General features: G+C 45.3%; 1 protein-coding gene across 1 annotated transcript; it reads left to right on the forward strand.

Annotated features, from left to right (window-relative positions):
• The first annotated feature begins 9,191 nt into the window (after window positions 1-9,191).
• LOC120391134 (olfactory receptor 52E2-like) lies at window positions 9,192-10,139 on the forward strand. Its single transcript, XM_039514515.1, has one exon. It carries the CDS (start codon window positions 9,192-9,194, stop codon window positions 10,137-10,139), a length of 948 nt encoding a protein of 315 aa, XP_039370449.1.
• The last annotated feature ends 3,986 nt before the right edge of the window (window positions 10,140-14,125 follow it).

The following is a 14,125-nucleotide window of genomic DNA, read 5'->3' on the forward strand; positions in this document are numbered from 1 at the left end:
TGCTGCTAAGTTCTGCTCCTGTGGGCTTTGCCTTGGACTGTTTTCAGCTGTATCCACTGCTGCAGTCACCCCCCCCCCCTTTGGAGCTCTGTCCTGGACACACACCACTCAGCCCTCTGGAACTATCCTTAGCATAAGGTGCACCCATTAAGTTAAGTTTAGCATTATACTTTGCAAGTTAGGCTTAGAGAATTGTTGCATTGTGTTTTAATTTGTGTAGTCTTGGTTAAGTTAGCTCATAGATCAGATTTTGCTGTGTTCTGTGTCTGTCTTCCCACTGCAATCACCCCCCCCCCGCGCTTCTCTGTGTCTTTCTACCTTGTTACACTCTCTCTGCTGCTTAAGCTTGCAGCCTGTTTGCTCTGTCTCACTAAGTTTAAATCTCTAGCATAAAACCCCATTGGTTACTTTCTTCCTTTCTGAAACCCCTCACATTCTACATTTACACCACTGTGACAAATTTTTACCTGGAATTGTTTGTTATTTACTGGTAACACATTTTATCCATGACTGTTAGTTGGTTATATGCTGCTGTGACACACCTTTTTACATAGAAATCGCTAGCTACCTGTTACATTTATACCTCAGTGTTAACTGATTACCCACTGTATTGTATCCTACTGTGTTGTACCCCACTATTGAAACCCCCTTACTGTTCACCAAAAAGAAACCCCTCCCCAATTGTCTACCTTAACAACCCCGTACCCCTCACTATTGAATTTTCCCTGTTTTTGTATTTTCTTAATAAAGTTTATTTTGCACCCCACCCATGTGGTAATTGCTCCCCAAGATCCCATATACCTGCTGGCAGGGACAGTACTGAGCTTTCACCAATTGAAAAAGCATAATGGTTAACTATGCTGCACAGATACAGAGGTTCTCTAGCGACCCAGAGAAGGCACTTGCTCACTTCTGAGATCACCAGGCTGCTCTATGAAGAACGTTGCATGAACACCTGTGGGTAACACCACAATGCTTGCAACACTTGAGAGTTGAATGGTCTAAAGCTAAAGAAGGCTTTGGGCACTCTGCCTCTGCAATACTCAGTGACTAACACTCCTGAAGTAAATTAAGGGGGGAGGTGTGACAGTCTGTGCCCCAAAGCAACGCCCTGGCATCCTCGTACTTACCATGGTTATGTGATTATGAAGTGCTTTGTACAACATATGTCAAATAAGGTATCAATGGGAAAGTTATGATTTGCTGAATGTGATTACCCTATTTGTATATGTGTATCATTTTGTACCTAAAGTTATGTATAGTGACTATGTAGTAATAATTGGAGATATATACCAATCTCCTAAAGCTGGAAGGGACCTTGGACGGTCATTGAGTCTAGCCCCCTGCCTTCACTAGCCGGACCAAGTACAGATTTTTGCCCCAGATCCCTATGTGGCCCCCTCAAGAATTGAACTTAACCCTGGGGTTAGCAGGCCAATGCTCAAACCACTGAGCTATCCCTCAGTCCTGACGCACGTTGTTCTGGCCTCTGTTTTTCTATCAACACCATACTTTGTCTTTTATGCACAATAACCTTGACAGCTTTTTGAATTTTATATTTCATTGTCTCCCAACCCCCAATATGCAAGAAGTGGTCCTCCAATGGCACCCACCTGCTCTATTTGTACTTGAAAATTTTGTTTATTCCATAAGTAACTTAGTGTAGCAGGCCAGTGTGGCTCCCCCCCTCCCTGGGGAGGGTTGAAATTGGAAGTGGCCCGGGGGCAGCCGACCCCAGTCAGGCTGCAGATCAACCAGTGCCTATGTCAGTGTGTTGCGGTCAGGATCCCCACTGACCGTCAGCGGTCATAGCCGCTGCTAGGGCCCCGGGCCGGGACGCAGTGGAGTGGGTGTGCCTGTGTCCCCCCCTGCCACCCCACTCACGGGTGGCAGTCTCCCCCTCACCCCAGCGCTCAGTCCCTGCCCCAGAGGGCCTAAGCCCTGACGGTTGTTGCCCCGCCCGGATCCAGGGCCTGGGCCCCTAGACTAAATGTTTGTTGCTCAGCCTTGCCGCAGCAGGCCTGAGCCCCTAAGTGACTGTGTGTACGGTTGCTCAGCTTTGAAGAGTCGGGACAGGACGCGACTAAGAGCAGCAGGCCGGTGTGGCTCCCCTCCTCCCCGGGGAGGGTTGAGCCCCGGACGCACACCTTTACGCTAACCTTGATCTATCTTTCTGTGTAGTTAATAAATCTGTTCTCTATGGGAAATCTGCCCAGGAACAGCGGCTGGTGCATTGTGCTCTCCACATTGAGGGAGGGGCAGACTGGGTAATAAACTCACACTGCTCAGGCTTCTCACTAGAGCAAAACAGCACAGCTCTGTGGTCCTAGGCTGGGGAGCTGGGAGGAAGTGGGTGGGACCTCTCTATTGTTGGTTCATGAGTGGCTAAAGAATTCATGTAACTGCAGCTGGGTGTGTCCCTATCTGTGTAAGTGCAAGACCTGGAGAGGATTGCAGCTTTTCAGAGCTTCCCAGCGTGAGAGGGGGCCCAGACTGGTATGCCAGAGGGGTCAGCGGTACCCCAGGTCCACGTTGCACCCCAGGGGAGTCTGTCACACCCACCACATGAATAGGCCGTGCTAGACTGTGAGTCCATTTCTCTTTTGTCATGTGCTCAATTAATGATGGAGAGGCCATGGTTATGGCAGGGAAGACAGGGCTCCTTGGCTCTGGGGGGAGGGAGAGCTCAGTGGTTTGAGCATTACAAGCCTGCGTTTAACAGGGTGAGTTCAGCCCTTGAGGGGGCCACTTAGGAATCTGGGGCAAAAATCTGTACTTGGCCCTACTAGTGACAGCAAGGGCTGGACTCAATGACCTTCCAGTCCCAGGAGATAGGTACATCTCCTATTATTATTTGTCTGTCATTCTCTGTGTGACATTGGTCAAGTCACTCTCCCTGTGGATCAGTTTACCTATCTATAAAATGGGGATATGTTCATAATGACTTTCCTTTGCTAGGTGTTTTGCAGATCCTTCAGTGAAAGGTGCTGCACAGTATTATGATAGTTACTGGTGAGAATTACAGATCTCTGATCCCTTAGCAACAGCCCTGTGTGCCTGCAGAAAGTGCCTGTGTCTCCCCTCAGGCATCTTTCTGCAGATCCCTCTGTCTACTATCTACACTTCCCTCCTGGGCATTTAAGGGGTATCAGACCCTATGGAGATCTCAAAATTATCCCTAGTTTTATTACTAGTCCATTATAATGTTTAAATATGCACAAATGCACATAGCAGTCAAGTGCTCTCTGACTAAGCACAGAGCCCAAGAGTTCTCATCTCCCTTTGGGAAAGTCCCTTAATTACTGTTTACTCCTTAAGGAGGATAAAGAGCCCAGACACGCTTGTCTCCAGCCTGTTTACATTCAGATGCTGCTTCTCCCCTAGAGGCTGAACAAACCCCCCTGGGATTGCACAGAGCTATATTATAAACAGTGCACACCCCTGTTTCAGCTCTCAGAGTGGGATGTTGCTGCAGATGCTGCGGTGAGAGAGGTGTGGGACACGGCTACCTGAGAGGGATTCCCAGAGAAGAGGTTTCCGTCTCAGCACTCACAGGTACCAATCTCTTGCTGAAGAGCTCACCTGCTCGATAAACCCAGTGTAAGGGGAGAGAGATAGCTCAGTGGTTTGAGCATTGACCTGCTAAACCCACAGTTGTGAACTCAATCCTTGAGAGGGCAACTTAGGGATCTGGGGCAGAAATCAGTACTTGGTCTGGCTAGTGAAGGCAGGGGGCTGGAGTTGATGACCTTTCAAGATCCCTTCCAGCTCTATGAGAGAGGTATATCTCTATATTTATTATAACATGGGCATGATGGGATACAGAATAAGTCTGTTGTCCTTTCCTCTCTATGCAGCTATTAATTATCCCAGAGCTCTTCCCACAGGGGAGGAATTTGCTGCAGTATCACTGGCCAAAATGTCCCTCTCTGCTGTTCCCCGCCCCCCACCCCTGGGCTCATGGCCTCCAGCCCCCAGAAGGCTGCATTTTAGTGGCACAGTGGATCCTTCAGGATGAAAGGTGTTAATAGACGTACAATACAAAAGCCCAATTCTGAGGCCGAAGCCTGCAGCTTGCTTAGGCCCCACTAGGGCACAACTCTCCTTGGAATAAGAACTGACGGCTTGTCTATGTGAATAGCGTAGCTGAAGTCAACCTACTTACCATGGTGTCTTCACTGCAGTCAGTCAACAGCTGACGTTCTCCCATCAACTCGGCTTACGGAGTACCGGAGTCGACGGGAGAGCGCTCAGCGGTCGATATAGCCCGTCTAGTATAGATGCGATAAATTGACCCCCACTGGATCAATCGCTGCCTGCCGATCTGGTGGGTAGTGTCGACAAGCCCTGATAGAGGCCTCGGGAGACAGTTAGGGGTTAATGCGCAAAAACTGTCACCTCCTTCTCTAACATCTCAGGACTCTGGCTGCTATCAGTGGGGGAGGGGTGCTTGGGTGGCTGTTACTTGACATGGGAAAGACACATATTCTCCTATCTTCATTTCAGAATTTGGCTGAACTGTTATGCCTGAAATTTTCAAAAAAAATAAAAAAGAAAGAAATCAGCCGGAAGCAGACACATTGCATGGGAAATTTCAGTCCAAATGCTTAAAGTTTGGCTAATTTATAAGCAACTGAAAATGAGATATTTTAATTGAAGCTGTCAGACAGCCTTAACCAATGGTGGTGCCACCAGCACCGCGTACAATGGCCAATCCATTAGTGAATCCCATTCAGCTAAACTCTCTGCTCCAATAATATCTGTGGCAAGGAGTCAGACAGGGCAACTACACAAAAATGAGGAGGCTAATTAAACAGAAATTAAAAGCTACAGCTCTAAAAGTGACATCCCTGCAAGCTGCATGGAAATTTTGAAAGACACCATAATAAAGGCTCATCTTAAATGTATCAGAGGGGTAGCTGTGTTAGTCTGGATCTGTAAAAGCAGCAAAGAGTCCTGTGGCACCTTATAGACTAACAGACGTTTTGCAGCATGAGCTTTCGTGGGTGAATACCCACTTCGTCGGATGCAAGACGAAGTGGGTATTCACCCATGAATGCTCATGCTTCAAAACGTCTGTTAGTCTATAAGGTGCCACAGGATTCTTTGCTGCTTTTACATCTTAAATGTATATCCCAAATTAAAAAACATAATAAGAGAAGCAAAAAAGAGCCACCGTGGCTAAAGAGCAAAGTAAAAAAAAGCAGTGAGAGGCAAAAAGGCATCATTTAAAAATGGGAAGTTAAATCCTATTGAGGAAAATAGAAAGGAGCATAAATGCTGGCAAAGGAAGTGAAAAAATGTAATTAGGAAGGCCAAGAAAGAATTTGAAGAACAGCTAGCCAAAGGCTCAAAGTAATAGCACATAAAATAAAATAAAATTAAGTACATCAGAAGCAGGAAGCCAGCTAAACAACCAGTCGGACCACTAGACAATCGAGGTGCTAAAGGAGCACTAAAGGATGGTAAGACCATTGCAGAGAAACTACATTAATTCTTTGCATCGGTGGCCACGGCTGAGGATGTGAGGGAGAATCCCAAACCTGCAGCATTCTATTTAGGCGAAAAATCTGAGAAAATGTCACAGATTGAGGTGTCATTAGAGGATCTCTTGGAACAAATTGATAAACTAAACAGTAATAAGTCACCAGGACCAGATGGTATCACCCAAGAGTTCTGAAGGAACTCAAATGTGAAACTGCAGAACTATTAACTGTGGTATGTAAACTATCCTTTAAATCAGCCGCTCTACAAAATGACTGCAGGACAGATAATGTGACACAAGTTTTTAAGAAGGGCTAAAGAGGTGATTCAAAAAATTACAGGCCCATAAGCCTGACTTCAGTACCAGGCAAACTGGCTGGAATGATAGTAAAGAATAAAATTGTCAGACACATAAATTAACATAATTTGTTGGGGAAGAGTCAACGTGATTTTTGTAAAGGGAAATCCTGCCTCACCAATCTACGAGAATTCTTTGAGTGGGGCCAACAAGTATGTGGCCAAAGGGGATCCAGTGGATAGAGTGTACTTAGATTTTCAGAAAGCCTGTGACAAGGTCCCTCACCAAAGGCTCTTAAGCAAAAAGAGCTGTCATAGGATAAGAGGAAAGGTCCTCTCATGGATTGGTAACTGGTTAAAAGACAGGAAACAAAGGGTATGAATAAATGGTCAGCTTCCAGAATGGAGAGAGGTAAATAGTGGTGTCCTCCAGGGGTCTGTACTGGGGGCCTATCCTATTCAACATATGCATAAATGATCAAGAAAAAGGGGTAAACAGTGAGGTGGCAAAATTTGCAAATGATACAAAATTGTTCAACATAGTTAAGTCTCAGGCAGATTGCAAAGAGCTACAAAAGGATCTCTCATAATTGGATGATGGGGCAACAAAATGGCAGATGAAATTCAATGTCAATAAATACAAAGTAATGCACACTGGAAAACATAATCCCAACTATACATATAAAATGATGGGATCTAAATTAGTTGTTACCACTCAAGAAAGAGATCGTGGAGTCATTGTGGATAGTTCTCTGAAAATATCCACTCAATGTGCAGCAGCAGTCAAAAAAGCAAACAGAATGTTGGGAATCATTAATGCATGCACTACATGCATCCGACGAAGTGGGTATTCACCCACGAAAGCTCATGGTCCAAAACATCTGTTAGTCTATAAGGTGCCACAGGACTCTGCTGCTATTTAAAAAGGGATAGATAATGAGGCAATAAATATCTTATAAATATCTTATTGCCTCCATGTAAATCCACGGTACGCCCACATCTTGAATACTGTGTGCAGATGTAGTTACCCCATCTCAAAAAGATATATTGGAATTGAAAATGGTTCAGAAAAGGGCAACGACATTATTAGTGGTACGGAACAGCTTCCATATGAGGAGAGATTAATAAGACTTGGATTTTTCAGCTTGGAAAAGAGATGACTAAGGGGGATGGGGGATGTGCTAGAGGTCTATAAAATCATGAATTGTGAGGAGAAATGAAATAAGGAAGTGTTATTTACTCCTTCTCATAACACAAGAACTAGGGGTCACGAAATGAAACCAGTAGACAGCAGGTTTAAAAGAAACAAAAGGAAATATTTTTTCACACAACGCACAGTCAGCCTGTGGCACTCCTTGCCAGGGGATGTTGTGAAGGCCAAGATTATAACAGGGTTCAAAAAAGAACTAGAGAAGTTCATGGAGGTTAGGTCCATCAATGGCAGTTAGCCAGGATGGACAGGGATGGTGTCCCTAGCCTCTGCTTCCCAGAAGCTGGGAATGGTTGACCAGGAATGGATCTGTTTTGTTCATTCCCTCTGGGGCACCTGGCATTTGCCACTGTTGGAAGACAGGGTACTGGGCTGGATGGACCTTTGGTCTGACTCAGAATGGTCTCTCTTATGTTCCTGTGGTTTGGATTCCATCCCTTTGATCATCTTTATCTCTTGCCTCTGGATCCTTCCCAGTTTCTCTACATCCTTTCTATACATGTGTGATCAAACCTGGACACAGTACTGCAGCTGAAGCCTTACCAGTACTGGGGGGAACAGTACTATCACTTGCCATGACTTGCATTCTATGTCTCTGCTAATGCAACAGAAAATTGCATTTTTATTTTATTTTTTTTGCAATAGCAAAAAAATCAACACCCTGAGAGCTGTAGCTATATCATCCTAACCATGGTGCACACAGCAGGAGGTCAACACAGTTTGTCCTAATGTTCAGTCGCCCTCATTGCTAAACATTGGGTCCTTATTTCCAACTGGAATTTGTCTGGTTTCAGCTACCAGCCTTGCTCTACCTTTCTCGGCCAGATTAAAGAACCCGTTTTTACTATTTAAGATAAATAAATGAAGGTCTTTAAGACTCTCACTGTCTGGAATCTTTTCCAGCCTCAAATCACTTTTGTGGCTTTTTTTCTGCACCCTCTTTTCTTCTTAATATAATTAATAACCTCCTTTTTGTGATCCTTAGCCCTGCCAAGCACAGATTTCTCTCGGATACGTTTCACGTTTCTTATCAACTTTCATAAATTCCAATGTGTATTGTTTGCTATCGATCTCCCCTTTTTATAACCTGTTATATCTTTCCTCCTCCCCCACACCCCAATTACTGCCTTCACTTTGCCATTGAACTGGGTTTTTAGCCAAACTTGTCCACTTCCTTGACTGTGGTAATTATTCCCATTTTTCTGTCGAACGTTTTCCTCCCAATCAGTTTTTTGGATTTTTTTTTTTGGTCTCAGGTTTGAGGAATTAGCCCTTTTGAAGCACTAAGTGTCTATAGTTATGACTGTTAGGGAACTGTTCTCTGTTTGCCCATTTGAATGTCATCAGTTCCATTGTTTGTTTTGCTCTCCTCTATCATATGCCCCCCTTTTTGTCTCTTTTCTAAACTAAACAGTCCCAGACTTTTCAGTCTGTCCACATCTGGTACCCTCCCCCATTCTCAGAGCCTGCCTCAGAAACCCCCTTTCTATCTGCTATATCCTTTATAGACACTGAGTGACCAAAACTGAGTGCATGTCCAGAGCAGCTTATTCTCCATCCCATTCCTTAGGCATCTGAACATTGTCTTTGTTTGGACACTACTGCAAATGAGAAGGTGTTTCTGTGGAGCTGCTATTAATGATTCCCAGGACTTTTTGTTGAGGTATGTTCTAGTTGAGATGTTTCCCCCGGCACATTGCTTGGCAAAGGTTTTTTTAGTTTTTTGTTTTTCCCACTCAGATTTGGAGGAACTGGGTGAATGGGAAACTCCCTACAGCATGGACTCTCTAGCTTGGGTTTCATTGCATTAAGGATCGATGATCGATAACCACTATCCACACTTGTGTTTCCTGCTGGTTCCTATTAAGGTTTCCCACACCGTGATGTGTAGGAATTATTGATGGATGAAGCACCATCAAACATGGACTCGGCATTACTAGGGTCATGTGTTCATAATTCATTCCTCTGAATAATGAAAATATAATTTTTCAGTGTGTGAAGAGCGACCAATCTGCTTCAGCCATGAGAACAGCCTCCAGTAGTGCATGTCATGTCTCATATTACAACTGTTTCTCCATCCAGGTATTTGTCCTGAAACCATCACGCTAGACCCTGGGCACATACAGGAAGTCAGGGGAACGTACGGTACATGCAGGAGACACCGTTCTGCCTCCGAGTTTTACACCTTCTCCCCTACTCTATGTCAGGTTCTAACACAACTGACTTCACCAACCCCTCCACCTTCATCCTGCTGGGCATTCCTGGACTGGAGGCAGCCCACATATGGATCTCCATCCCCTTCTGTACCCTGTTTGCCATAGCCATCTTGGGGAACTTCACCATCCTGTTCATCGTGAAGATGGAGCCAAGCCTCCATGGGCCCATGTACTATTTCCTCTGCATGCTGGCCGTCACTGACCTGGTCCTGTCCATGTCCATCCTGCCCAAAATGCTGAGCATCTTCTGGTTCAATTCCAGGGAGATCGATTTCAATGCCTGCCTCACCCAGATGTACTTCATTCACTGCTTCACAGTGATGGAGTCTGGGATCCTCGTGGCCATGGGCTTGGATCGCTACGTGGCCATCTGTGATCCCCTGAGACATTCCACTATCCTGACAAACCCTATGATAACCAAGATTGGCCTGACTTTGCTGCTGCGGAGTGGCATATTTGTACTGCCCTATATCCTTCTAGCAACGTGGTGGCCATATTGCAGATCCAATATCATCCCCCACACATACTGCGATCACATGGCCATGGTGAAGCTGGCCTGCGGTGACATCCGCATCAGTACTTACTACGGCCTCTTTCTGTTATTCTGTGGGATTGGTCTGGATGTGTTTTTTATCACCATGTCCTATACCCAGATCCTCAGGGCCATCTTCAGCCTCCCCACAAAGGACGCCCGGCTCAAGACTTTTGGGACCTGCAGCTCCCACCTCTGTGTCATTTTAGCCTTTTATGCCCCAGCTCTCTTCTCCTTTCTCACGTATCGGTTTGGCTACAATGTGCCCCAGCGTTTCCAAGTTCTCATGGCCAACGTGTACCTCCTGCTGCCCCCCATGTTAAACCCCATCATTTATGGGGTGAGGACCAAACAGATCCAGGACAGGCTGCTTCGGCTCTTTACTCATAAAGGGACCTAAAGTTTTCACCTAGTGCTCTGGCTCTCAGACTGAGCTCCATGCAGAGCTGGGAGGTGACATGGTGCCAGATCCTCTTCCCTGATTCACTGACTGGACAGTACAAGTGACATTAAATCCTTTCCTGACCTTAGTGTACTGGGGAATTGGTCTGTGTACGACTCATGAACTCACAGGGTTGCCATCTTTGTAATTGCTGGACCCCTGAGGCCCTGCCCCCTGCCTCACCTCTTCTGCTAAGGCTCCCCCCCGCTCTGCCCCCCCCCCAGGCTCCTCCCGTTGATCACTCTTATCGTCCCCTCCCCATCACTTGCTGGATCATCTCCACCAGCCTTCCTGGCTACAAGGGAGCCATTTCAGATTTTGGTAGAGGGTGTGTGTCAATTTTAACCACGACTCCAGTGGCTATTTAAATGTCAGGGGGTAGCCAGATTAGTCTATATCCACAAAAACAAGAGAGTCCTGTGGTACCTTAAAGACTAACAGATTTATTTCTGCATAAACTTCTGTGAAGAAAAAAACTCACTTCTTCAGATGCCTGGAAAGTTACAGATGCAGTTACAGATGCAGACATTATATACTGACACATGAAGAGATGGGAGTTACCTCGCAAGTGGAGAACCAGTGTTGTCAGGGCCAATTCGATCAGGGTGGATGTAGTCCAGTCCCAATAATAGATTAGGAGGTGTCAATTCCAGGAGAGGCAAAGCTGCTTTTGTAATGAGCCAGCCACTCCCAGTCCCTATTCAAGCCCGAATTAATGGCGTTAAATTTGCAAATAAATGTTTGTTCTGCTGTTTCTCTTTGAAGTCTGTTTCTCAATTTTTTTGTTCAATAACAGTTACTTTTAAATCTGTTATAGAATGTCCAGAGGGATTGAAGTGTTCTCCTACTGGCTTTTGTACAAAGCGACAAAGAGTCCCGTAGCCCCTTATAGACTAACCGAACTATTAGAGCATAAGCTTTCGTGGGTGAATACCCACTTCGTCAGACGCATGTGGTGGAAATTTCCAGAGGCGGGTATAAATATGCAGGCAAGAATCAATCTAGAGATGAGGTTAGTTCAATCAAGGAGGGTCAGGCCCTCTTCTAGCAGTTGAGGTGTGAACACCTAGGAAAGAGAAACTGCTTTTTACTAACATGTACTGGCATTTTGTGGCAAGTCACTTATGGCACACTGGTTAGGTTTAGAAATTTAATGTATAGCCATACTTGGTAAGACCAATGGTCCATCTAGACCAGTATTCTGTCTTCCAACAGTGGCCAATTCCAGGTGCCCCAGAGGTAATCAATCATCTCCTTTCATCCTCTCCCAGGTTCTGGCAAACAGATGCTAGGGACACTATCCCTGCCTATCCTTGCTATTAGCCATTGGTGGATCTGTCCACCATGAACTTATCTAGTTCTTATTGGAGCCCTGTTTCACCTTTGGCCTTCACAACATCCCCTGGCAAAGAGGGATCCACAGGTTGACTGTGAAGAAATGCTTTCTTTTCTTTGCTTTTAATCTGCTGGCTATTAATTTCATTGGGTGACCCCTAGTTCTTGGGTTATGTGAATGAGTAAATCATATTCTCTTATTCAATTTTCCACACCATTTATGATTTTATAAACCTCTCTCATATCCCCCCTTAGTCATCTCTTTTCCAAGCTGAAAAGTTCTAGTCTTTTTAATCTCTCTTCATATGGAAGCTGTTCCATACCCCTAATCATTACTGTTGCCCTTCTCTGTACCTTTTCCAAATCCAATAAATCTTTCAGGAGATGGGGTGACCAGATCTGTATGCAGTATTCAAGATGTGGGCGTACCATAGATTTATATAGAGGGAATATGATATTTTCAGTCTGATTATCTATCCCTTTCTTAATGATTCCCAACATTTTTGTTACCTTTTTTGACTGTCTTTGCACATAGAGAAGATGTTTTCAGAGACCTATCCACAATGACTCCAAGGTCTCTTTTTCTTAGTAGATATAGTTGGGATTATATTTTGCCATGTGCATTACTTTGCATTTATCAACACTGAATTTTATCTGCCATTGTGTTGCCCACTGTGACAATGCGGTTCTGGGGGGACCCAACTGAGTGTGCCAATTCAGGACCAATTGCTTAAACAGGGCAGTTACAGCCCTAGGCTGGGGTTTTTCCACCTCTAAGGCAAACCAAACCAGCCAGACAAAAAGGACTTCGTTTTCACCCCACTGGCTAACCACAAGTCACACAAGCAATTCCCTTAGACACTCCATTCTCCCAGTATCACCACCAGTCCCACTCGTCCTGGGGATGAATGGTTATGAAAACCAACACCCCAATAAAAGGTTCTCTCGATCCCCAAGAGTCAAGCCCCAGACTCAGGTCAATATACAAATTAGATCTTACCCACAAATCATGCTGTTGCCAAGCCTTTAGAATCTAAAATCTAAAGGTTTATTCATAAAAGGAAAAAGATACAGATGAGAGTTAGAATTGGTTAAATGGAATCAATTACATACAGTAATGGCAAAGTTCTTGGTTCAGGCTTGTAGCAGAGATAGAATAAACTGCAGGTTTAAATCAAGTCTCTGGAACATCCCCAGCTGGCAAAGTCCCTCCAGAGGTAAGAAGCAGAATTGAAGACAAGATGGAGATGAGGCATCAGCCTTTTATAGGCTTTTCAAGGTGTAAGAACCTCTTTGTTCTTGCTGTGGAAAATTACAGCAAAATGGAGTCTGGAGTCATATGGGCCAGTCCCTGCATACTTTGCTGAGTTACAAGGCACGTCTGCCTTCTCTCAATGGGTCAGTTGTGTAGCTGATGGTCCTTAATGGGCCATCAAGCAGGCTAGGCAGAGCTAACACCAACTTGTCTCCCAGAAGCACAGCACAAGTTTGAAATACAGACAGTATAGAGCCAATATTCATAACTTCAACTACAAAATGACACATGCATTCAGACAGCATAATCCTAACCAGCAACCCATAACCTGGTCTTAGACCTTATATGACTCCCTTTACATAAGATTTGGTGCCACTACAGGACCTTGGTTGCAACCATGTTCTATAGAGTCCCAGATTATATCAATAATGTCTCACCAAGTCACCTGTTTTTTTTATGATTCCTTTGTAACTCTTCACAGTCTGCTTTGGACTTAACCATCTGAGCAATTTTGATTCATCTACAAATTTTGCCACCTCACAATTTACTGATTTTCCCAGATCTCTTATGAATATGTTGAACAGCACTGGCCCCAGGACAGACCCCTGGGGGACACCATTATTACCTCTCTCCATTTTCACCTTTTATTCCTACCCTTTGTTTCATATCTTTCAATGGGAGTGCCTGGGAATGCTTTCAGGCTCATCTAATGGTCCTTAATTTAATTTAATTTAATGACAAGCCTCTTGTTATGTTAATCGCACTGCCTCTGTTTATAAACCAGTTCCCTGCCCCAGATGTGGAAGCTGGGAGCAGGGCAGAACTCATCACATTCCACACTCAAGCTGTGTTGCGGTTCTGTCTGGGGCTAGGGTGTGGGCCGGGAGCAGACCTCAGGTACAAACTCCGGACTGGCTAGAGAACCCCCTGGCTCCCCTAAATGGTGCCCTGCCCAGCTGGTCTCCCTCTGCTCCGGGGCTGGGATGGGAGCTGCTGACGAGGAGCTTGCTCACAGGTTGGAGGCAGCCCTGGCTGAGCAGGGGCTGGTGTGTGTTAATTACCCAATGCCCCCCTTCCCCACTCCACCCAGAGCCCTGCAGTAACTGGACACTGTCAGATCTGCTCTTTGACCATACTTTCCGGTTGAAAACCAGGTACCCGGCAACCCTAAATGGCACCCAGAAGCCAAGAAGCAGCCTGCCCTGGTAAAACTCAGATGAGTGGAAACCCTATTAACTCATGTTTCATTATATGAACCATCTGTATCCATGAGCATTGGCCTGCTAAACCCAGGGTTGTGAGTCCAGACTCTAGCTGGAGGAGAAGCCAGGAGTGGCAGGCAGTGGCCCTTGGC

Source organism: Mauremys reevesii, linkage group 1 (assembly GCF_016161935.1).
Source record: "Mauremys reevesii isolate NIE-2019 linkage group 1, ASM1616193v1, whole genome shotgun sequence".
In the NCBI taxonomy this organism is placed as follows: domain Eukaryota; kingdom Metazoa; phylum Chordata; order Testudines; family Geoemydidae; genus Mauremys; species Mauremys reevesii.

Coding starts and splice junctions, on each gene's coding strand:
- LOC120391134 (XM_039514515.1), top strand. CDS start 9,192: ATGTCAGGTTCTAACACAACTGACTTCACCAACCCCTCCACCTTCATC.